Raw genomic sequence first — 26,239 nt, 5'->3', positions numbered from 1 at the left:
TTGGACCGGTAGTTACACTTTGTTTTTAGATGGACCACCTATTTGCATTCATCTTTAAGGTGAATGCTTTATACCTCTGGATCGCATATTGTAGAAATGCAGTCCACCCCACATGAAACAATTCCTTACTAAAATCCGCTTTAAATTTCAAATATTACCCCTGTACTTATAATTTTTTACAAAAATTGATTTTGTTTTTTAAAGTGTCCCAACTTTCAAGGTCAATAGAGCCATCCAATTTCACATCTAATAATAAGAGAGAGATCGCTTACTGTTTCTTTTGTTGTTTTAGTGTTTCTATATGTAATTTGGTAATGTGCAGCAATTGTCATGTGCGAATTATATAAGTTGAACTTCGAACTTTGATGATTTTCATGCTATCAACTTTTGTCATGTATCATCTGATGCTTCTGGGGATTAAGTCCAGAAGTGGCACAATTTGGAGCAGGGTGTGTGAATAATAATGCAAAATAATTGGAAAGCACCACTACAGTGTCTAGAATTGTGTTTTTCGATAATTTTGATAGTTTTAAAATAATTTGGGAAGTTCTATACTTTTTCTTTTAAAAAACAAAATTCTCAAGAATCAAGTTTTTCAATAATCTATCTATCTTTTATAGATTTTTTTCCTCTTTTTAGTCTCCATTACATCTTTTATCTGTTCTTATTTTTAACTTTTTGTTATTTTTTTTACTATTCGCTTTTCTTTCTTCTTTTTTCTTTTTTACTTTTCCACCCTTATGTCACACTCTTCAGCCAAGGGCCGAGTACCTGGGGCGGCCATGTTCAAGACATTGGTTTCTATATATGGAACACGTTTTAGACTCCCTGAGATCATGAAGTTTTTCTTGATTTTACAAAGCTTGCCCTTATTACATATCTTGGTTGGTTAAGAACCAACTTCAAGACTACTGGCATAAGGGATTTTGTGATAAATGGGATTCCTATATTGCTCAGATTACCTACAAGGAAGTACTTGCAAGTAGATTTAGACAGAGCCCTTTAGGGTCTATGGATTGTATCAGTTTTTTGTGAGATCCTATATTGCTCAGATTACCTACAAGGAAGTACTTCCAAGTAGATTTAGACAGAGCCCTTTAGGGTCTATCGATTGTATCAGTTTTTTGTGGGATTCCTATATTGCTCAGATTACCTACAAGGAAGTACTTGCAAGTAGATTTACGCGGAGCCCTTGAGGGCCTATGCATTGCATCGGTTTTGTGATGTGCTTCGGTTATTGCATTAATACCAGTTTGATGGCAGGTATATTCGTTGTCTGTTGACTTTAGAAACACTTGTCACTAGAACTGGCAACGAGCCGTGTGAGGTTTAGCTGTAATCCCTCTAGGACCGGACCGGACCGGAGTAAGCTCGGCTTTGTAGGCCTGGCCCTAGCCTTGTTAGGGCCAGGCCGAATAGGGCCAGTCCTATCATAACCCTGGCCTGGCGAGGCACAGGCCCAAGGCCCTAGTTTTTCTAAGAGCCAGACCACTCAGCCCATTGCCAGCGTACTTTTGGACTCTTCAGACTTTTAAATGAAGTTGATTTGATTAAGATACGTGCTTATGGCAGTGAGATGTGCTGCTCTTGTATTCTTTTGGAGATGTGATTGTCTTGATACATGGTGCACTCCCTCTCTCTCTCTCTCTCTCTCTCTCTCTCTGTAAAGCATACATATCCACACCTATTGAGCAGCCAAACGAATCCCTTGTGCGCAGGCGTTTGTGCACACAGAACTACAGACACCATAATACACATGCAGTTAAATAATTTAAATGAAAAAAAATACAGGAATATCTTCAATAACGAAATTCATTGTATTGGTAAATTGCTGACAATAACCCAATAAAATTATCCTCCAAGTATCCCAAAAATGATAATAATTACTAAGATCAAATGCTTGGTGGTATTTTGGCAATTTGCTAATAGGCATCATAAGGATCTCTAGTATTTGTTTTTATAGGGGATAAATGCCAAGATAGTTCGGTTTCAAGAACGCCATAAAGCCAGCAACAAAGTACTGATATGCTAATCTAATTTAATCAACATTTAGATACATTTGGCCACTCATTTACTGAAATAAGTTGGGAAATAAGCTAATAAATAAAATAATAAACTCATCTCCAAAAATTTAACAAGAGGTCTCTCAAATTTTTTTACATAATTAAATACCTACAAAGAGGCTTTTCAGTATACAATATACAAAAGTTAAATAGAACCAAGCCATAAAAGAGTGCTTAAAATGTATCAAAAATGAGGCTTTACTTGACAGCCCAAAAATTTCTGATAAGATGAGAATGAATATACAAAAATAAAGCCATACCATGGGAAAGGGGAAGTCTTTAGTTTGAAATGCATGTAATAGCATTAGCATCATCAGATTTGGCTTAGTTTTTTTTCTTTGAGACTGGGCTTGCTGCTTCCTTAAAAGCTGATGGGCACAAATTATTTACAAGGCATTCCCCACAATGAGGTCTAAGAGGTGTACAACATGTTTGTCCAAACCCAACCTGCAAATTACAGAAGCTACATGTAAACACTTCTTGTTACCACTTCTATACAAGGAAAAACTCATCCTGATAAGTAGCACCTCAAGTCTTTAACAACTAGTCAAACTACAATAAGAAAGGAAAAGGAGCTATTTCTGATATTCAGGAAGTAGAAGGCAATGCAAATGTTAGTTACCAAGAAAGGGCAAAGACTACACATATTAAACTATTAGAACTAATCAGGGAGTTTTTCCTTGTAAAATACCCCAAAGGGACCTTGGCAATTCACCCTAACACAAATTGCAATATCAGAGGATGGGGTAGAATGGAATTTAATGCAAACAATATATATGAAAAGCAAACAAGATATATGAAAACGGTTTTAACTAGTAGAAGGGAGGGAGTCGGACCAGAAGCGGGTTGATTTCAACCCATTCCTCCTTTGGAAGCCATGATTCTAGCAAGACTCTCGTTTCCTCTGGAGATGATGTTTTCTAGCAAAAAAGTTTATAAAAAGAACCGCATGCATGCAAGTCAATTATTTTTTTTGAAATTTACATATTAGTAAGTTATTACTAGAACCATATGAACAATAAATCTATCCAAGTGCAAAGATTTGCTCCACGAATAAGTGTTACAATACCTGTTTTGTGCCCGGCTTTGATACCCAACCTAGACGATTACAAATACGGTGCACATGGGTGTCCACACATATGCCTTGGACATCATTCCACCCAAGATGCAAAATCTGCAGTTGAAAGTATACTTTTGACTAGACATGTAAAGACCTAAAGGAAATGCATATTCATTCTATGCATGGTGAAACTAGAAGAGACTAACTAAGCTGATGCTTTAAAAGGCCAACTACCTAATATCTTCTTGGCTGTACAAAAAGAGAGCCATTTCAACTATATCATTCCTAGGAACACAAATCTGGAAGTAGAAAGGATCCAATTTAACCATATGAAATGCATTTACTCTTCCAAAATAATCTGTTATAAAAAGTGAAAACAAAATTTTCATACCAAGTGAGCCATTTTAGGACCTATACCAGGGAGCGCGAGTAACTCATCCAAAGTGGATGGAATGTCTCCTCCATATTTCTTGAGGCAAATATCTGCAACTTTCTTTAGGTATCCAGCCTTTCTCATGTAAAACCCAACCTGAGGGAGGAAAAGAAGGACGCTAGCTTTCAAAAAAACGTTCTTGTAAAGTAATATTTCAATGTTATGCTGGTCAGATATGATACAAAAGAAGAAAAGTCTATTTTATGAATATCAAAAGACTCTAGCAGCTGGAACAGATATTGTAAGTGGCTACATGGGCAAATTCTCCAATGTTTTCAAACAAGTCAGTGTCAAATGCCATATGTGATACAACATCTGTAATGATGAACTCAAATAACTCAAAAACATTAACAAATAGATATCATCGTATGATAGCTTTGGATTCTCATGCCTACAGAAAATGTGAGACTAAATGACCAAATACACTAAGACACATAAAAAAATTAGCATTGTATAATATAAGATCATTGATTTTTGGTACAAGGATGTCACAATCATTATTAGCCATTGGATGTGAAATCTAACTGATTGCAGTGTGTTGTCATTCAAGAAATTTTATTTCAGACTTTGTGGCCAATCAATGACACAATCCCAACCACCTAATTTCAAATTGAAGAGTCGATAATGATTTTGACCTCATTATATCAAAAGTTAATAGTCTTATATACATTTCCGTAAAAAACCATAGAGAACTTCATCGTAACCTTGATTTGATATATGCACAACTGATGATGAAGTATTATCTCATATCATTTTGACATTATATGATAGAGAGAGCAGAGTTCCAACACATGTAAAAGATGCATATCTCTAGTCATAGCTTCAGAACAATACTGCAATCCACCAATGGAAAGAGGGTGTAGGAAAGTGAGAACAAGTTAGAGAAAGGATGTATCTCTAATCCTATGATAATGTGTATATCCCATAGCTCTCGAAATAGGGAATGGAACACAGCTAAGTGAACCGTGAGAGAGAGAGAGAGAGAGAGAGAGAGAGAGAGAAAGAGAGAAGTTATGTTGTTATATCCTAAACATGTCGCCCCCCATTGTCCATAGTTATCATTTATGTTAGTGATCATGTACGGCCGTTTCAGTCACTTCGCCCGTGTTTGTCTAGGCCCAAAGGCCTCATATATCAAGCTAATGAGGATTCTCACATGCATTCTCAAAAGTCTTAGCAATCCAAAAACTTGTATCTACAAACTTATGAACTAGTGAAAAATTCTTGCTATGTATTAGGCAACTTAAACCCATCATAAGCATTCAAGCATATGATACCTCACACAAGCAAGATAAAACTTCAAATGTTGATGTGGTGTTTACTTACTGGGTAGATCAAGCTCCTTATGCTTGCTTCATCTGCATTGGAAATACTTTCAGCACTCAATAGCCCATTTTGATGGAGCCTCTGAACTGCTCCTGCAAGCAATCGAATTCATCATATCAAGTTCAGTAAAACAAAAAGGGAAAAACCATATTTTGGAAACCACTTTGAGAAACCCAAAAACACAATAAAAATGTTTCCTATAAAAAAACAATCAAATGGGTGGTAGAACGTGTTTTGTCATATTTGCAACAAAACTTGCCATGATTAACATGATCCTTGGTTTGGCTTGACAGAAGTGATCCCACCAGGACAGAAAACCTCCTCTCCTGTTAATTGCAATTCTCAATTATTTAACCAAATAAACCCATTCTTTTTGTTCTAAGCATGTTAAGAAGTCAAAAACCACGGAAATTGCATTTTCACATTCCTGCAAACCTTAATCTTCAATCCAGTAATGAAGCTGCAAGTTATACACTCAACAGGATAATTAGAATATGCCAGTGACAATCAAGGCTACAAAATTATAAGATGTGGTTCACACAATCCTTAGTCCACCTTCAAGTCTTCTATAAAAGTGTTGAAGCAAAAAGAAATGGCCCTAAAATACCTTAGGTGGCAGAAAGCTGCCAGCTCTTCCACATCCTACAGAGTCTACAGGAGCCTCTTTTGCAACTCTCATATCACGGATACCTTTGAGTACTTCTTCCCAATTAACTGGTGGTTCCACTGTTTTACAAATATCTGCATTATTTGACCAGCCAAAAGCATATTATTTTTATAAAAATCTTGGAGCAAGTTCATATTATCATGTTAACTCTAAAGACAAACTGAGTAAATTACTTTTGTTTTCTTTTTTCTAATGTCACATCATCATCATCATTCGAGCCTTATCCTAACTATTGGGGGTCGGCTCTTGTGTCACATCATTTGTCATATCTAAATTAGCTTAATGGCCTTTAATCTTTGTACCACTAACTGCTCTCAGACACTAAATAAGATTCTAGGTTAGTAGATACCTTTTGGCTTGATGGAAACAATGCTCTCTGCTCCCATTCTTTGCAAAGTCAAGGTATGTTTTTTCTTGCCAGCTGAACCTTGTCAACACATATACACGACTACTATAAAAATGGGAAGAAAAATGAGTGCCAAGGCTAACCCTAACAGTATGAAATTGCAAAGAAACTCAGCGTCAGATTGACAATGTCGGCTTAAAGGTTTGTGGGTTGGAGGGCTTAGACCGATATAATACAGTAGCAGCCAATATATTGGGGTTTGAAATGGAAGAAGAAAAATCATATTTATGTTATAGAATAGAATTAACGAGCTATAGGCATATATCAGAGATGGCTGTGAAAGATAGTGTACAGTCTGTATATCCTTAGTTATAGAAGGTGTATATTATACGCAATGTATATGGGAAGGGTTGATGCAGTATCTTGTATTTTATGGTATAGGTGTCTCTGATTTATTTCTATTTTTGTTATCTATATTTGTCTACATAAGACAAGCTTGTATATTCATATTGATTAATGGACAGACAAATATAGATAACAAAAATAGAAAAACTTTGAAGAGCCTCAGTGTCCATTAATCAATATGAATATACAAGCTTGTCTTATATAGACAAATATAGATAACAAAAATAGAAATAAATTACAGACACTTATAATATATCCAGACTTGCCATAAAATACAGGATATTGCACCTACCCTTCCCATACACACTGATTATAATATACACCTTCTATCATTAAGGATATATAGAATATACGTTTTCTTTCATACTCCCCCTCAAACTCAAGATGTTTTGAGAGAGAGCAGCTAGAGTTTGAACAATAAGTTGCAAAAAAACGTAGATAGATCTTCAAGCGCACAACTTCAGATTGTTGATCAACAAGCACAATTGGATCATTGAATTGGAGTTTAGAATGGTATCAGCAGGCCTTAGAAACAAAAAGCCAGAGCAGAGCAAGCTCGACCAACAACAGATTAGCAAGCCTCAATAACAGATAGCAAGAACAAAGTAGGTTCGAGCAACAGAAAAAAAAAACTTCAGATAGTCGCCAAAGACAAAAAATAGTTAACCGAGAAAACATAATGGCACTTGGAAGAGCCAACAGAACTCGATCGATATCCAAAACAGATTCGACAGCTCGCAAACCAGAACAGATAGGATCAAGTAACAAAACAACATACTCGATCATACAGAAACTAAATAGAGCAAAAACAATTTCAAGAACATTCCTTTTTCGTTTTTTCCTTTTTATTTTTAAACAAAGCAACCAACCCATGAATCCAAGAAACAAGCAAGCTCAACTGAACGAGGTTTCCTAGTGCCTTTGATACAAAAAAAGCTCAGTCAACAAATCAAGCTTGACAGAAAAAAAATATTTAAAAAATCATTTTCTTTTATTTTATTTGATCAACAATTTGATGGTCCTCTTCAACACCAGAAGGACCATGAGGGGAATTTGAAGAGGCCATGGGATTAGAGGCCTTGAACACAAATGGTTGAGATGTCATTTACTTACAGTTAGGGAAGATTTGGGTATTGTTTTCCTCTATCCAAATTGGGATCTTGGGTTTGTGTGGAACAGAGAAAAATTGGGATTCAGAGAGAAAAAAAAAGGGTTTTATTTGCCTATCAAGAGTGTTTCTTAGAGATAAGAGTGTCTGCGTTATATGAGAGAGAAACAAATGGAAAAAGTGATCAAATACAGGTACGGATCTTCATGAAAACACATAAAACCAGTAGAGGAAGACAACTGAGAATGACTGGACCGGGTGGAATAAACCTTCTAGGGTTGAGAATACCATAGAGTCTAGAGTGATGGTTTGCTCAAGTGTTGTTTAAGGTTCATCAATAGAACTGCTCTGCAATGGAAACCAAGCTCTAAACCATAAAAACCATGACAAAACCCTTTTGACTAATCAAGCTAATGGGAAAATTCACAAAAGGAAATCTAGATCTCGCTAAACATCAATGAATCGAAATCAATATCATAGAAACAACCAGATCGGGATCTAATAACCCTGATTTCCTAACCAGAATGCGAAATATCACCAAAATAACAAGATAATGGACTTGGGTTTTCTTCAAACTAGAGAGAGCAAATGAAAACCCACTCCAAATAAATCAGATACAAGATAATCAAATAAAAAGAATGAGAGAGAACTAAGAATCCCCCTCTTCGAAGAAACCACCAAACATATCTCAACAAAAAATAAAATAAAATAGAGAAATTAATCAATGAGAAGCTGAGAACCGAGATTGATTCAGTAGCCTCATAAACAACAGACAAAATAAGAAAACACCGAACAATGATGGACAGATTGTCACCTTTCAGAGATTTCAGGTTCATGTGGTTTCCCAGCAAGTTTAGGGGTGGAATCAGGACAGGTTCGAGTAATAATAGAATAACAGACTCTATCGTATAGGAATGGACACAGCAAAGATGAATCTAGCTCTGATACCATGTGAAGAGTCTCAAGTTTCTCTGAAGAGACTCAATGTCCATTAATCAATATGAATATACAAGTTTGTCTTATATAGACAAATACAGATAACAAAAATAGAAATAAATCACAGACACCTATAATATACTCAGACTTACCATAAAAAACAGGACACTACACCTACCCTTCCCATACACACTAATTATAATATACACCTTCTATAATTAAGAATATACAGAATATACACTTTCTTTTACAATGGAAAGGCCCCAAACCATTTAATCAACCACCATATCTTACTTCTTAACATTGACCATGTAGAATACACATTCCATAGAGGGCATATATCAGAGATGACAAGGCCCAAACCATTTAATCAACCACCATATCTGACTTCTTGTTGACATTGTATATATATACCTGGGTTTGTCTAAAGCTAACAACCCCACAAAATACAAAGGCTAATGTTAGAATGAATTGTGATTGGTGTATTTATCCAAAAATCATTACCTTTTATTTTAAAATTATTTTGTTGTGAAACTTAATTATTAAGTAAGGGCAAATTTGAAGTCTTTATAAAAGTACAATGATATTTTAAAAGTTAGTGTATGGGAACTTTATTTGTAGAGTACCCTTGTCCTTTAGTAAAAATTTCAACTTTGCCCTTTATGAAGATGACAAAATTACACATTGCCTTTTAGTAACATTTACACAAACACCCCTTACTTGATGAGCAAGATATCACAAAAAATAACTTTTTTAAAAAACGAAACACAGTTGGTAAATCCACCATTCAAAACTCACTCTAAAATTAACCTTTGTTGAATTGTAAATTATCCCCATATATATATATATATATATATATATATATATAAATGAAGGATTAGTCCCCACAAAATACTTTAGTAAGATGACACATGTATTAAATACAGCTGATGGCAGTAGATTAATCATAAAATATAAATTATCTAATACTGCAGTCTGTAATAATGGAAACTGTTTTGGGATGCCCTTTATCATGGTAAAAGGGTTAAGCCAAGCAGTAATCTTAGGAACCCCATTCCTGAACCTATTATATCCATTAACAATAGATAGCTCAGGAATAGAATCTAATATAGAAGGTCATAAAGTGAAATTTGACTTTGTTGATAAGCCAAAAGCAAAAGAAATAAATAATGTAAAACAAATTATTGAACAACATTTCAAACATATAAATATTTCATAAATGTTATAAAGGCTGCAGGATTGGTAATTTCAGCTAAAAAGATTAGCCTTTGCCAAACGAAAATAAGATTCTTAGGTCATAATATTTTCCAAGCCAAATGGCACAACATTCCATTCAAATTGTCCAAATGGGATATTGAAAGCAGTTTTATATCTATCTTTTTACTAATTTGAATTTGCCAATAACCTGATTTTAAATCGATTTTAGAAAATATACAAGCATTTACCAATATATCAAGTAAATCCTTTTTATTTGAAATTGGATATCGTATCCACTTGAGAACCGTATTAAGAGGCTTATAGTTTATTACCAGTCTAGGGACTCCTCTTTCCTTTTCAGAGGCTTTATCGACATAGAATGCTGAACAGCTCCAAGGCGATGAACTTTTTCTGATAAGTTGCTTCTGAAGTAAATCATCGATTTCCTTTTTACATATTTCTAGTAGTCAAGGATTTATTTGAAATGGTCTAGCTTTTGTAGGTATTTTATTTTCATGAAAATCTTCTTCATATGGCAAACTCACAATATGTTTTTTCCTATTCCAAAAAGCACTTGGTAAATCAGCACAAATTTCGTTTTCTATTCTCTTTTTAATTTCCGCAATATATTTTATATTTTCTGTTAGGGAGAGTTTTTCTTCTATTACCTTATATTTTATTTCTTCTTTTAGATGGCATAGAAACTTTTCTTTATTGAAAATAATTTGTTTTACATTATTTATTTCTTTTGCTTTTGGCTTATCAACAAAGTCAAATTTCACTTTATGACCTTCTATATTAGATTCTATTCCTGAGCTATCTATTGTTAATGGATATAATAGGTTCAGGAATGGGGTTCCTAAGATTACTGCTTGGCTTAACCCTTTTACCATGATAAAGGACATCTCAAACCAGTTTCCATTATTACAGACTACAGCATTAGATAATTTATATTTTATGATTAATCTACTGCCATCAGCTGTATTTAATACCTGTATCGTCTTACTAAAGTATTTTGTAGGGACTAATCCTTCATTTATGCAGTTTAAGTCTGCCCCTGAGTCTATTAATGCTAAAGACTAAAAACTATATTCTTTATTGACTATTATTCTTATCAGTGTAAACCATTTCTGTGTAATTACTTTATCAAGCAGGTTTACATAATTATCAGGTTGCACAGAATTAGAAGATTCAGGTACTTAAACAATTGGAGAAAATGGTCTTTTATAATTATTTATAATGGTATCAAATTCCTCTTCTAGAGTATTTTTTGGAGTAGCATGTAGTTTAGAGGCTAACTCTAAAATTTGTATTTTATTTCTAAGAGTTATTAGTTCACTTTTAACTTCAGTTATTTCATGCTTTAATTCAGCAATCGTTGGTTCTCTTTGAACATCATTTCTTTTATTAATTCTCTTAAGTATTTCAGCAAGACTATAATCTTCTTGGGTTCTTACCAATGGTGGAGATTTCTTTTTTGTTTTAGCTATTTGTATATATTGAGTCAGAGCTTCTTTCTTTGCCTCTGCATCTGTTATTTTATCTATTATTTCTATGATTAAACTTTCTTCTTCAAAAAGAGTATTACAAAAGCAGTAATTATCATTTTTCTCTGAGTCGGAGCTGCTGAATATCAAATCTTCATCTTCTAATCCTCCTATGAGTGGTTCAGTATCTGAACTATTATCAGATTCTTCTCCTATTTGAAGTATTTGATATAATTGAGCCTTGATTTTTTCTTCAATTTGTAAGGCATTTATTTTCTTTTTTATTCTATATTTATTTTTATAGTGTCCTACTTTACCACAATTGTAGCATACAGGTATTCTTCTCTTACCTCTTGCTTTTTTGAAAGTATTTTTTGGAGCAAATTTTTTAGTAAATTTTTCCTTTGGGCTCTTTTTATAACTGGGCCTATATCTTTTATTTTTATTTTTTCTTTTATCTAGTTTATTTGACATGGGTAATGTATTATATCCAAATTGTTCACAAAAATCACCCAATTCTTTCTTGCCTGTCATTCTTTGTTTATCCAATTGTCTCTTTAATTTTAGATCCGTACACAAGGCAAGTCCTTCCGCACATACCTCAGCGGATAATTCTCTTAATGTATAAAAGGAGTATGGGATTTGTCCTCCATGTTTATTTTTTAATCTGGTTTTAACCTTTTCTGCAAAGAGATATGGTAATCCTGCAATAAACTTTTCTTTCCAGTGGTCATCTCTACTATCTTCCCTGGATAGGAGATGAGAAAAGAATACATCTTTATACCATTTGCAGTGAGATAATGTTGGACACCTAAGGTTAGATGATAGATCTTCAGACCTAGCATCTAACAGGGCAGTACTTCCTACAAAATGGAGGGTTATTGAATATATGAGGGTATTTACTGCATCGCTTTCACTATTGATTATGTCTTGATTGTATTCACTTTTTACTGTCTACTGTTTTGTGGCAGTCAATATTTGTTGTTTGGTGGTTTCTTCCATGTGAAAGTCCCACCATCCTGTTAACCATCCTGTAAAACCGCATATCATAGCCTTGGCTACTTTTTGGTCATGATTACCGCTTATCCTACAGGCTGTTGCATACATTGTCATATGTTTCAATGTGTCTAATATCTAATTATCAGACATACCATCGATATTCCAGTTTACTATTGATCTTCCTGAATAGGATACTGTACTTGAAATTAGATCTTCTTCGAATTGGATATCAACAGGGGTTGGTCTTGAATGGTACATTCTAGTATGAGAGGTTGGTCTAACTTTCTTTCCGTAATCTATTCTATTGATTTCAGCATTATCTATTTTAAATACATCTTCTATTTCTTGGATTTCTTCATTGGTTGAACTTTCCTCTTGTAAGACCATTACTTCAAATTCAACCATGATTCCTTTTACTTTTAGGTTTAGCTTGGCTAACTTTTTTACCAATTCCTCAATTAAATCCTTATTCTCTTCTTTCTTCTATATTCCTTCCAAACTGAATTTTCCTTTATTGATTTCTGGAGGAGGTTTGAATAGAACAGCCCTTGTGTCTGTATCAGTTGTTTTGGTTTTCTCTTGAGACTTATTGACTATATTTTCGATTCTAGTAGTATGTTTTCCTATAGTCTGTAGACACAAATTAGTATAATTATTCTGCTCAATTATGTGAGGTATAACTTCTATCTTATGGGTATGATGATCTGTCTCTTTGGGAATTATTTTATAGGGGGAAGCCTTTGTTTCAGCCTTTTCTTTCATTGCTCCTTTAAATTGGAGACTCTTCTCAGAAGGATGTATACTGTATATTTCCTCTCCTTCAGTAGTATAGTATGCTTGGTATTGGATTTTCTAAAGTACTAAGACCAAAATTAGGAATGGGAATTTCTTTTTCCTCTAAGGCGGCCCTTAGCCAATCGAAAAATCCTATTGTTTGTCTATTCTTCTTTATGAGCTTATTAAATCTTTTATGAAAAGCATCTAGTAATTCTTTAGGGAAATCAGCTAGATACCAATCACGTATTTCTTTATTGTCTTCAGAAAGATAATCATTCTCGATTACTTCTAAATCTAATTTTTCTTCTTTCTGAAGAGTAAGTATGTTAAAGTCTAGGTCCGAAGGTGTTGGCTCATGCACTGATGAACTGGGTTCAAACATTTTATAAACAGGTTGATGGATAGTGCTATTTGTTCGGGTTAAACCCTCTATTATAGGCTTTTGGTATGTTGACGAAGTTGAATGCCTAGAGGGGGTAGGTATTCTGGGTGGAATCCGTATTAAATCTTCTGAAATATTAAACCTAGCTCTCCTATTAGAGTTAAATTGAATCTCAATATCACCATCAGGATATTCTATAATTTGATCTGGCTCACGATTAATCGGAGTCTTATACTGTTGATTTTCATTCCGTATAGACTGGTTATCAGGAAGGGTAATTTGGGACCAGCTAACTGTTTTAGGAATTACCGTATTTGGATTTTTCCATATTAGTTTGGAAAAATATCGTTTGTCCTTTAGTCCTAGACGAGTGACGGGTTTTACAGCTACTTGGATAAGCCCTATATGTATGTACTTGTGTTCTTTAGTCTTATGATTTTGTATCATACGTTCAAATAAGAGTTGAAAACTTTGTTGTTCATTATTAACAGAGATGCTTTGTTCTACAGTTTTTATAGCATAGCTAGTTCTAAATTCAAAAGTACCTTTCTTATATATGTCTGTTATAGGAACCATGGGTATGTTCCAATTCTCTATCTGTTTTTCAATATTATCAATTATTATCTCCTGTTTATTTTTTATTCGTAGTGTACTGTTGGACGAAGATGTTCTGTCGGACAGTGTCCTAATAGAAGTTTCCATTGAGATAACGGAGGAGTACACGAGTCAATCGGTTTACAATCCCTGTGCCTTTGATGGCTCTCTTAGCCTTTTGCGGTAGTACGGGTTACGACGACTTTGGTCTCAACTCTCGGACTTATCTCTAATGATAAATTTTCTTAAGCTATTGGCCTCTAGAACAATATTTTCTTCTTACAGTTCACCACTGTAAAACTAGCGTGGTTTGATACCAAAGATATATTTTTCGAGCATGTATTAAACAAATATTGAAGGCTCAATATAAAAATCTAGTACACCTAATATATAGATAAACAACAACACAGATAAACATTAATAAAGGAGAGATGTCCACAACAAATTCAGTTAACATAAGTAGTAGTCCTGAATTTTAGGCAAAAGATAAATTTAACTTGCATGGAAATAAAAAAAACTTATATTAAAAGAAAACTTCCTTTAAAGCATATGAAAAGAACTTACATGTTATAGATGCAATAACCAGTAAAACGCTTTCACTCGTCTGGATAGTAGCTCAATAGGGTTGGAAAATTACAATCACACATAAAGGCTCACTTTCTCTCAGAAAAGATCAATACGGTTAATATACCATCTGACCGACAACTCACAAAATAGAGAAAAGGGAATTTAGAGTAAGAGAAATAAAAAGAGCAGAGAACAGAGCTTCAAAGTGAAGCTTTAAAGAGAAAACAGAAGGAGTAACTGTATTTTCACAAAGAAGGAATAGTATTTTGCAGACAAAGAGGAATAATAATCTCAAGAGATTAGGATAGAGTATTTTGATATTACCCAGAAGCTGGATAATCACAGAGAGTTGTTAGAAGAGAAGCAAATGGCTGTAATCATCGAGAAGAGTGGACGATTTTAGAACTTAGGGAAAACAAGGACTCGAGCTTATGGCTCAGAGTAGATAGAATAAAGCTTGAAGCTCAAAGCAGGGAGCAGAAAAGAGTGGAAGAGGGTAGAAGAGAGTAGCTTAGAGAAGAAGTGTACTGGGGGAGATCACTCAGGGAGAAGACACTCAGACTTTCTCCGGATGCTCAACTCTTTTGCCTTCTTCCCTTATATAGGCCTTGGACATGAAGATAAAATTAATTCGTCTTAATAATTGAGTGCCACGTTGAGAGTGTGAATAGTATTCTGAGATGACTAAAAGGTAGTGGCACAGTAGTTTGAAGCGACCAAAAGCTGAACAGTGACTGTCGGCAGCATCTAGGAACAGTAAAAAGTTGAATAGCGACTGTCGGCAGCATCTGGGAACAGTAAAAAGCTTAATAGTGACTGTCAGCAGCATCTGGGAACAGTAAAAGTGGTTTGTAACTTTTGTCGGGATTTGTCGGTGGAGTATCTGGCAATAGTACTGAATGACATGTGGCTTCTTTTGGCAGTATGACAGGTGACTTCTTTTGGCAGTATTTGATTGTCTATTTTGACAGTACTAGCGGGCTTTATGGAAACTCGACCCGAGGTTGAGGAAGTTCACAGTCTTCGTTCTCCTAAGCATAATCTTCGTTGTTTGATGTAGACATCGCATCTTCCTCGTCATCGAACATTTGAAGTAGTTGTTTCTTTAATTCTTCTTTAGTAGCTGTAGGATTTTGTTGTTTCATCCTACTAATATATTCGACCATATTATTCATTTTTACTCCTGAGGATGAGATATGGATCTTTCTCAATTTTATATTCTCTGGTTCTATAAGTTTATATACACTTGCCTCCCCAGCTTTGGTATGTATTCCCAATCATTCGTATAATTATCAGAGATATAATAGGACCATTTCATGATCCATGGTATTTGATAGTAGGCCATGAAATACATATGGAGATCTATTTGGTTATTATTTTTATTGAACTCAGCAAACTTTGTTTGCGAGGCTTGTATTTTTATTGGAAGTATTTCTGTTTCAGATCCCCATATCTGGAACCACATCTTAAACCAGTTGGGCAATTCATCTATAAATGGCATTTTTATTTGTAGATACCATGTATGGGAATTATTGATATTTTGGAAGTAAAAGACTTTGTACCAAGCATCTATATACTCAGCATATCGGTAGTATTTATTATTAAATTTTTCTGTTTGTAATTTCCTGCACTTTGCAGGATCCATTCCCCACTTTTTACAGGATATTATTTTTCTGATTTGAAATTTGGAATAAGCAATCACATTCGTATTCTATTGATAAAAATGAGCTAAAGTAATAGATCCGGTTTCCAACAGAATGGCTTCGTACCATTCCCTGGTCTTATTTCCATTTGAGGGATGTAGATGATTATTCAAGTATATAGTGGCTATACTGACTGGATCCAAATCTTAGGAACCCCATTCTGGAACCTATTATGTCCATTAACAATAGATGGCTCAGGAATAGAATCTAATATAGCAGGTCATAAGTGAAATTTGACTTTGTTGATAAGCCAAAAGCAAAAGAAATAAATAATGTAAAACAATTATTTTCAATAAAGAAAAGTTTCTATGCCATCTAAAAGAAGAAATAAAATATAAGGTAATAGAAGAAAAACTCTCCCTAACAGAAAATATAAAACATATTTCGGAAATTAAAAAGAGAATAGAAAATGAAATTTGTGCGGATTTACCAAGTGCTTTCTGGAATAAGAAAAAACATATTGTGAGTTTGCCATATGAAGAAGATTTTCATGAAAATAAAATAACTACAAAAGCTAGACCAATTCAAATGAATCTCCGACTACTAGAAATATGTAAAAAAGAAATCGATGATTTACTTCAGAAGCAGCTTATTAAAAAAAATTCATCGCCTTGGATCTGTTCAGCATTCTATGTCGAGAAAGCCTCTGAAAAGGAAAGAGGAGTCGCTAGACTGATAATAAACTATAAGCCTCTTAATAAGGTTCTCAAATGGATACGATATCCAATTCCAAATAAAAAAGATTTACTTGATAGACTGGTAAATGCTTGTATATTTTCTAAATTCGATTTAAAATCAGGTTATTGGCAAATTCAAATCAGTAAAAAAGATCGATATAAAAGTACTTTAAATGTCCCATTTGGACAATTTGAGTGGAATGTTATGCCATTTGGGCTCAAAAATGCTCTTTCTGAATTTCAAAATATCATGAACGATATCTTTATCCATGAACGATATCTTTAACCCCTATATGAAATTCATGATAGTTTATATAGACTATGTTTTAATATTTTCTGAAAACATTAAATAACATTTCAAACATATAAATATTTTCATAAATGTTATAAAGGCTGCAGGATTGGTAGTCTCTGCTAAAAAGATTAGCCTTTGCTAAACGAAAATAACATTCTTAGGTCATAATATTTTTCAAGGCAGTATAATTCCAATAGATGGAGCAAATTGAATTTGCACATAAATTTCCAGATATTATATTAGATAAAACCGAGCTTCAAAGGTTTTTAGGATGTTTAAATTATATTGCTGATGTTTATAAAAATCTGGCCATTGATGCTAGACCTTTATTCCAAAAGTTGAAAAAGAACCCACCCAAGTGGACAGAAGAGCATACTCTAGCGGTCAAAAAGATAAAAATAAAGGCAAACGAATTACCTTGCCTTACACTTTCTAATCCTAATGCTTTTAAAATTATAGAGTGTGATGCCTCTGAAATAGGCCTGGGATGAATTTTAAAACAAATAATTTCCGAAAAAGAACAATTAGTTCGTTTTACTTCAAGAGCTTGGAACCAGACTCAGCAAAAGTATTCAACGGTTAAAAAATAACTTTTAGCCATTGTTCACTGTGTTACAAAGTTCCAAAGCGATCTTCTAAATCAAAAGTTTCTCATTCGAACTAATTGCAAGGCTGCTAAATATATTCTCAATAAGGATGTAAAAAATCTTGTTTCTAAACAAATCTTTGCCCGATGGCAAGCAATATTGTCAGCCTTTGAGTTTGATATCGAACATATAAAAGGACATACCAATTTCCTTCTTTACTTTTTAACACGTGAATTTTTGCAGGGGGGACAGGGACAGGAATAGTGATCGAAGAATAGTACTAACAAATACAAATATTAATAAAGGAAAAGAAAAGATGGACATAGTTCCATCACCTTCAGTAAAACCTTTAATAACTTCTCCTACAACCCCAAATCAGCTAATAAAACGACAAGCTCATGATATGACATTCTCTCCTGACCCGACACCAATATCAAAAATCCAAGAAACAGAAAAATCAAAATTTATAGAGACGACTTTTATATCTGAAATAGTAATAGAAGACGTTCATCTGGATTTGGATCCAGTCAATATAGCCACTATATACTTGAATAATCATCTACATCCCTCAAATGGAAATAAGACCAGGGAATGGTACGAGCCATTCTTTTGGAAACCGGCTCTATTACTTTAGTTCAATTTTCTCAAAAGAATACCAATATGATTGCTTATTCAAAATTTCAAATCAGAAAAATAATATCCTATAAAGAGTGGGGAATGGATCTAGCAAGGTGCAGGAAAATACAAACAGAAAAATTTAATAATAAATACTACCGATATGCTGAGTATATAGATGCTTGGCACAAAGTCTTTTACTTCCAAAATATCAATAATTCCCATACATGGTATCTACAAATAAAAATGCCATTTATAGATGAATTGCCCAACTGGTTTAAGATGTGGTTCCAGATATGGGGATCTGAAACAGAAATACTTCCAATAAAAATACAAGCCTCGCAAACAAAGTTTGCTGAGTTCAATAAAAATAATAACCAAATAGATCTCCATATGTATTTCATGGCCTACTATCAAATACCATGGATCATGAAATGGTCCTATTATATCTCTGATAATTATACGAATGATTGGGAATACATACCAAAGCTGGGGAGGCAAGTGTATATAAACTTATAGAACCAGAGAATATAAAATTGAGAAAGATCCATATCTCATCCTCAGGAGTAAAAATGAATAATATGGTCGAATATATTAGTAGGATGAAACAACAAAATCCTACAGCTACTAAAGAAGAATTAAAGAAACAACTACTTCAAATGTTCGATGACGAGGAAGATGCGATGTCTACATCAAACAACGAAGATTATGCTCAGGAGAACGAAGACTGTGAACTTCCTCAACCTCGGGTCGAGTTTCCATAAAGCCCGCTAGTACTGTCAAAATAGACAATCAAATACTGCCAAAAGAAGTCACCTGTCATACTGCCAAAAGAAGCCACATGTCATTCAGTACTATTGCCAGATACTCCACCGACAAATCCCGACAAAAGTTACAAACCACTTTTACTGTTCCCAGATGCTGCTGACAGTCACTATTAAGCTTTTTACTGTTCCCAGATGCTGCCGACAGTCGCTATTCAACTTTTTACTGTTCCTAGATGCTGCCGACAGTCACTGTTCAGCTTTTGGTCGCTTCAAACTACTGTGCCACTACCTTTAGTCATCTCAGAACAACGTGGCACTCAATTATTAAGACGAATTAATTATATCTTCACGTCCAAGGCCTATATAAGGGAAGAAGGCAAAAGAGTTAAGCACCGGAGAAAGTCTGAGTGTCTTCTCCCAGACTGATCTTCCCCAGTACACTTCTTCTCTAAGCTACTCTCTTCTACCCTCTTCCACTCTTTTCTGCTCCCTGCTTTGAGCTTCAAGCTTTATTTTATTTACTCTAAGTCATAAGCTCGAGTCCTTGTTTTTCCCTAAGTTCTGGAATCGTCCACTCTTCTCGATGATCACAACCATCTGCTTCTCTTCTAACAACTCTCTGTGATTCTCCAGCTTCTGGGTAATATCAAAATACTCTATCCTAATCTCTTGAGATTATTATTCCTCTTTGTCTGCAAACTACTATTCCTTCTTCTATGCGAAAATACAGTTACTCCTTCTGTTTTCTCTTTAAAGCTTCACTCTAAAGCTCTGTTCTTTGCTCTTTTTATTTCTCTTACTCTAAATTCCTTTTTCTCTATTATGTGAGTTGTCGGTTAGATGGTATATTAACCATACTGATCTTTTCTGAGCGAAAGTGAGCCTTTATGTGTGATTGTAATTTTCCAACCCTACCGAGCTATTGTCCGGAGGAGTGGAAGCTTTTTACTAGTTAAATCATCTGTAACATGTAAGTTTTTTTCTTATGCTTTAAAGGAAGTTTTCTTTTAATATAAGTTTTCTTATTTCCATGCAAGTTAAATTTATCTTCTGCCTAAAATTCAGGACTACTACTTATGTTAACTGGATTGTTGTGGACATCTCTCCTTTATTAATGTTTATCTGTGTCGTTGTTTATCTATATATTAAGTGTACTAGATTTTTATATTGAGCCTTCAATATTTGTTTAATACATGCTCGAAAAATAGATCTTGGGTCATCTTGGTATCAGAGCCACGCTAGTTTTACAGTGGTGAACTGTAAGAAGAAAATACTGTTCTAGAGGCCAATAGCTTAATAAAATTTATCATTAGAGATAAGTCCGAGAGTTGAGACCAAAGTCGTCGTAACCCGTACCGCCGCAAAAGGCTAAGAGAGTCATCAAAGGCACAAGGATTGTAAACCGATTGACTCGTGTACTCATCCGTTATCTCAATGGAAACTTTTATTAGGACACTGTCCGACAGAACAACATCTTCGTCCAACAGTACACTACGAATAAAAAATAAAGAGGAGATAATAATTGATAATATTGAAAAACAGATACAGAATTGGAACATACCCAAGGTTCCTATAACAGACATATATAAGAAAGGTACTTTTGAATTTAGAACTAGCTATGCTATAAAAACTGTAGAACAAAGCATATCTGTTAATAATGAACAACAAAGTTTTCAACTCTTATCTGAACGTATGATACAAAATCATAAGACTAAAGAACACAAGTACTTACATATAGGGCTCATCCAAGTAGCTATAAAACCCCCCACTCGTCTAGGACTAAATAATTCTATATTATTATGTTTAAGAGATAGTCGTCATAATAGATTTTTTAATTCTTTATTAGGAGTTGTCGAGTCCAGTTTATGTAATGGACCTATATATTTTAATTGTTTCCCAAATTTTTCAGTATCTTTAACTGACCCTAATCTCCTTAAGGTACTCACCTTAAATCTAAAGACCCAAGGGTTTGATATGAACCCTGGATCTCAAAATATTGCTATAATATATAGAATATGCTATAAAGTAATGAATACCTTAAGCCCGACTATCCTCTACATGGATACTAAAGGACAAACAATATTTTTCCAAACTAATATGGAAAAATCCAATACAGTAATTCATAAAACAGTTAGCTGATCCCAAATTACCCTTCCTGATAACTGGTCTATACGGAATGAAAATCAACAGTATAAGACTCTGGTTAATCGTGAACCTGATCAAATTATCGAATATCCTGATGGTGATATTGAGATTCAATTTAACTCTAATAGGAGAGCTAGGTTTAATCTTTCAGAAGATTTAATACGGATTCCACCCATAATACCTACCCCCTCTGGGCATTCAACTTCGTCAACATACCAAAATGCCTATAATAGAGGGTTTACCCCGAACAAATAGCAATATCCAACAACCTGTTTATAAAATGTACGAACCCCGTTCATCAGTGCATGAGCCAACACCTTCGGACCTAGACTTTAACATACCTACTCTCCAGAAAGAAGAAAAATTAGATTTAGAAGCAATCAAGAATGATTAATCTTTTTTAAGACAATAGAGAAATACGTGATTGGTATCTAGCTGAATTCTCCAAAGAATTACTAGATGCTTTTCATAAAAGATTTAATAAGCTCACAAAGAAGAATAGACAAACAATAGGATATTTCGATTAGCTAAGGGCCACCTTAAAGGAAAAAGAAATTCCCATTCCTGATTTTGGTCTTAATACTATATATGGGTTATGTTAGGGTGCTCATACTATGGCGTAATTTATCATTGTACTCAACAATTTTGGACACTTCTATACCCTTGTTTTGTACATTGAGCATTTTTTTAGTAAGGGTATTTTTGTTCATTAGGAGCGTATGACATCATCAACATGGGGTGTGACATCACCCACATGGAGCACACTAGTGGCATTTAATGCTCCATATGGGTGACGTCACACCCTCTTAATGACCAAAAATACCCTTATTAAAAAAATGCTTCATGTGCAAAACAAGAGAATAGAAATGTCCAAAATTGTTGAGTACAATGATAAATTACTCCATAGTGTAAGCACCTTAACATAACCCTATATATAACAAATGCACATGAAGATAAAAATTAAAAGGGTGTTCGTCAATTTCTACAAGCTCAAGATGAACCACAACAACAAATCCTAAGAAATAAATTTGGAAACAAATATCTTTCTGATCATTGTGAATGCAACATACAAATAGATTTAGAATGAGATATAAATCTAATTACAGTCACTTTGCATTTTAACGATAGTCATTTAAAAACAATCAATCTTGCTGAACGGAACAATAAGAAGTTGTACTATGGTGACTACATGGTAGAGCCTCCAAACTTTTGTCACTTTGTAAATATTGGGCATCTATACTTGAGCAAAAACATTGTAAGAGTGTAAGGTTCTTACTCAAATGGTCAGAGGCCTCAAGCTTTCCTCTTTTTTGACCAAAGGTGGCCTCAATTTTTCCGTAACTGAAGTCTTCAATATCAGGCAAACTGCCATGCTGAAAATATTTAATCATAAAAGAAGAAAAAGCTTATAAATATGAAGGTCATAACTTGATAGAAATGATCGCATGAAAGATTCAATAAATCAAATCTATTGTATTGTAAACCATTATGTGCACCTCCAATGCTAAAGCATAATCATGCATTCAGAAATCTGAGGGAAAAACCATATTAAATTGGGAGATAGAAGATTGACCTTCTTACATGCTAGACATGGTAAGGCAGATCAAGGAGACCATCTCATAACAAGAGGTCAAGAATGATATGTTGCAACACATAACGACAATAAAAAAAACACCCAAGGAAAACAAAGGCCTTAACTAGTGATTAAAATATCTGTGGGCCGACTCAGAACTCACACAAGTAGGCTCGAGATCGGGAGCCACATGATTCAGGGCCACTTTGTTTTTTAATTAAACCTACATGTCTCTTTGGTAAGGCTGGGTGAATTGGGGGGTTTGGGACCCTAACCCAGTCCACCTTTTTAATCACTGGCCTTAACATAATTCTAGTGGACAATAAGCACAACAAAGACCACAACCCAGACATGAATGTCTCCAAATATTTCCAAGTACGACATCTTGTATTCTTGATGGTTTATTTTATTGACTAGAGTAAGTAGTAGATGTATAGGATTCATGCATAGGAACATCTCCACATCTTCAATGTCCCTCTCAAAAAATGTTTTTTAGAAAGATTACAAAAAGTGTTAGGCCCAACGGATGCAAGACACCAACCAATTCTTAACCAACTCCATGAGCCAAGATGCTCCAACAACATAAGCTAGAAGACAAAAGGATAGGAAACCCACGTTCTTGGCCATCAGTCCAGAAACAGTGGCTAATGGCTGGAAGTAGACTCACAGAGGGATCCCTAAAGAATGCTAAAACCTTTCCTTCCAACCAAAAGCAATGATGAATCTTGTGTTATGAGACTCAACATCTCCATCCACATAAAACAAATTGTCCCAAATATTTTCATGATGATCGAGATAGCCCTGCTGCCAAAAAGGAGGGATCACTGTATTAGCATTGCAAGCTTCTAGAGAATCACAACTTACAAAGTAATAACCATTCTATCCAACATCACATATTTAAATCCCCAACACACTATTTCATCAGGTAAACCTCCTAAAAATCAACTTATGTTTCCTATGATAACATGGACTTCTTTTCAAAACCGAATTAGGAAACAAGCACCGAGGACTTTGGTCTGTAGGTTTAACCATTGGTCATGCAGGATGCAATAAAGATTGCAGCAAAATATTCAGTGTTCGTCAAGAACAAGGACTTACCTATTTTATGCTACAATTATCACCAAATATGATAATAAACATAAAGGCCTCAAGGAAAAGGCAACGATCAATGTTGAAGACCTGGTTATTTTTGTCACAGTAAAGGAGTAATAGAAACTTATGAAATTATGGTCCTAACCAGTATGAATATATCTAAGCCTCCCCTGCTAGTTTTGGTATAAGTGATTGTAAACCCACCCCATCATTCAAAAGTGCCAGTAACTCAACATAGGTGAACGGATCCATGGTCGAAACTTACTCTATCGTAAGCTTGGAGCATGATCACTTCCTCACAATGAAATAGCAGCAGGAGTGGAATGACAAAAAAAAATTGCTTAAAATTGCCAGATTCCTATAGTATGCTACAATTTGCATTCCACTGTAATCTCATTTGAGGATGATCTAACTAAAACCAGAGCCAATAATTGACTTGCAAAACTGATTTCAAGATAAATTTAAGAAGAGTAGAACAGAATTCAGTTGTGCATAAGTCCATGTAGAACCCAAATCCAATAATACAATCAGACATTTGCCAACATTAGACGCACTGATATCACTACAACCCTTAAACATAAGCTCCACTGAGAAGCACATTTTGCAAAAATATTGGGAATTGATATAAAAGAAATAAGTGCAAGTAAGACCAAAAGAAATGCATAATATTCAAGAACCAAAAGCCCCAAAAAAGCATAGTTAAATCACATAAAGGAAATTCAGAATAAAAATGGGTTTAAGAGAGAAGAAATAAGGTTTCAGACCCATACTTCTGTTTTGGAGTTCGGGGTAATTTCTGTGGTTGATTTGAGCCTCTTCTTCCTAACATAAACTCCATTTTTAGACCCATTGGACTCTTCGGAAGCCTTGCAGTCTGCAATGCGTTATAAAGCTAAGAAATGAGCTTATACCTAAAAAACAAATGGAAGAGAGAGAGAGAACATGGATCAATGAATAATAATCAAAATGAAAAAGTTAACAAGAACTGACAACGCATCCCTAGAGAGAGAACATGGATGAGAAACACCTGTTAAGAGATGGAGAGAACCAGAACATGAACTAACTGACCAACCATGGTTAGAGAGAGAGTAAGAGAACCCTGTTATTTGTAAGTGGCTTAGAGACACAAAGATCATGAAGTGACCAACCACACTTAGAGAGAGAGAGAGAACCTGTATTTGCAAGTGGTTTAGAGAGAGAAAGAACCTGCATTTGCAAGCCGGCTGCTACATCGCCTGGTTACTGTCATAGCTTGGGCTTGCACTTGCACGTAGAGAGAGAAAGATTGGGAGGAAGATATATTCATTCTCAAATGCCTCAACATTTCTATTTTTTTTTTGCAACCCAAAATTGAATTTAATCTCAGGACACACTTTTCAAAGCTTTAACATTTTTCCAACCCAAAATTGAATTTACTCTCAGGACACAGTTTGCAAAGCTTCAACATTTTTGCAACCCAAAATTGAATTTAATCTCAACCAATAAATCAACATTGTTCTTAGGTAGTTAAGCTATTGGAGTCCTACTTGAGATGGAGTACCGCTAACCACTCAAGCTTTATTCCTAGCTTTTAAATAAGGAAAAAATTTATACATCTCAAATTTTCACTGGAAGAAACACTTTTGATGCCAAAAATCTTTCAATTGATCATTTCGACTTCAAGGTATACAGGTGAGAAAAAATGGATTTCAAATCTTTGAAATATTGTATGCATTTTCTTGAATGTCAATTTTCAAAAATTTCAACTGTTTATAGATATGCTCCTCTACAATATTTTTTAAGCTTTAAATTTTATAATTATATATGAAAATAAATATCCGGACCTTCGGAAAGATTTTCAATACTAAAGCAACATCTTTCAAGATTATTTAAAGGTGCACTTTACTTTGATTGCTTAGTGCTTCAACTTTATACAAACCACACTCTTTAAATAAAGGAAAAAGTTTATATAAAGATGCAACTTATAATGTAGAACTATGGATGCACCTCAAAAATCCATCGAAAAAGGTAGTTTTAATATTGAAAAACCCTTTGATTGATCATCTCGACATCGAGATGTATGAACATGACAAATAAAAAGATTTTAAGTCTCGAAAATAATGTATTTTACAACATATTAACTACACCGTCCATTTTCAAGATTTTCATATGTTTATAGATCTACTTGATTTTAACCATTTTTTAAATTTAAAATTTTATAATGAGATATAAAAATAGATATTGAGATAATCCTAAGAATATTTTACATCAAAATTATATACCATGAAAAAATTTGAAGGTGCACCTTACCTCTACAGCTATAGATGCATCTGTATGCCAACTGCACCCTTAAATAAATATGTTTTCAAGTGGCTTAGTTTGGAGCAAACTCTCGAAAATAAAAATATAAATTACATGCAACAAAATTAGAGCTTTAAATCTTAAGTTGGTCTATTTAT

General features: G+C 34.3%; 1 protein-coding gene across 50 annotated transcripts; it reads right to left on the bottom strand.

Annotated features, from left to right (window-relative positions):
* Positions 1-2,130: 2,130 nt before the first annotated feature.
* On the bottom strand, positions 2,131-25,705 carry ATNTH1 (DNA glycosylase superfamily protein). 50 transcript variants are annotated; one of them, XR_016057882.1, is made up of 12 exons: positions 25,008-25,705; positions 24,572-24,675; positions 23,325-23,510; positions 22,413-22,509; positions 5,899-5,976; positions 5,490-5,623; positions 5,142-5,208; positions 4,883-4,974; positions 3,541-3,652; positions 3,133-3,237; positions 2,900-2,983; positions 2,131-2,510 (listed from the first exon to the last, which is right to left on the bottom strand). XR_016057882.1 is itself a non-coding variant. In XM_020667732.2 (12 exons), exons 3-12 carry the CDS (start codon positions 23,334-23,336, stop codon positions 2,388-2,390), a joined length of 930 nt encoding a protein of 309 aa, XP_020523391.1. In that variant the 5' UTR covers positions 23,337-23,513; positions 24,572-24,675; positions 25,008-25,705; the 3' UTR covers positions 2,131-2,387. The 50 variants fall into 50 exon arrangements, 35 of the variants coding, with proteins under 35 accessions (XP_020523391.1, XP_020523392.1, XP_088726012.1 ...); XR_016057883.1 differs by having other exon boundaries at positions 23,325-23,513; positions 25,008-25,350; XR_016057884.1 differs by having other exon boundaries at positions 5,899-5,970; positions 23,325-23,513; positions 25,008-25,350.
* Between the last annotated feature and the right edge of the window lie 534 nt (positions 25,706-26,239).

The sequence above is a fragment of the Amborella trichopoda genome, chromosome 6 (genome assembly GCF_054954075.1).
Source record: "Amborella trichopoda isolate Santa Cruz 75 chromosome 6, AtrichopodaSantaCruz75HAP2 v2.0, whole genome shotgun sequence".
NCBI lineage: Eukaryota > Viridiplantae > Streptophyta > Magnoliopsida > Amborellales > Amborellaceae > Amborella > Amborella trichopoda.
The sequence above is the reverse complement of the archived record's forward strand: the minus strand, read 5'-3'. Positions and strand labels throughout refer to the sequence as shown.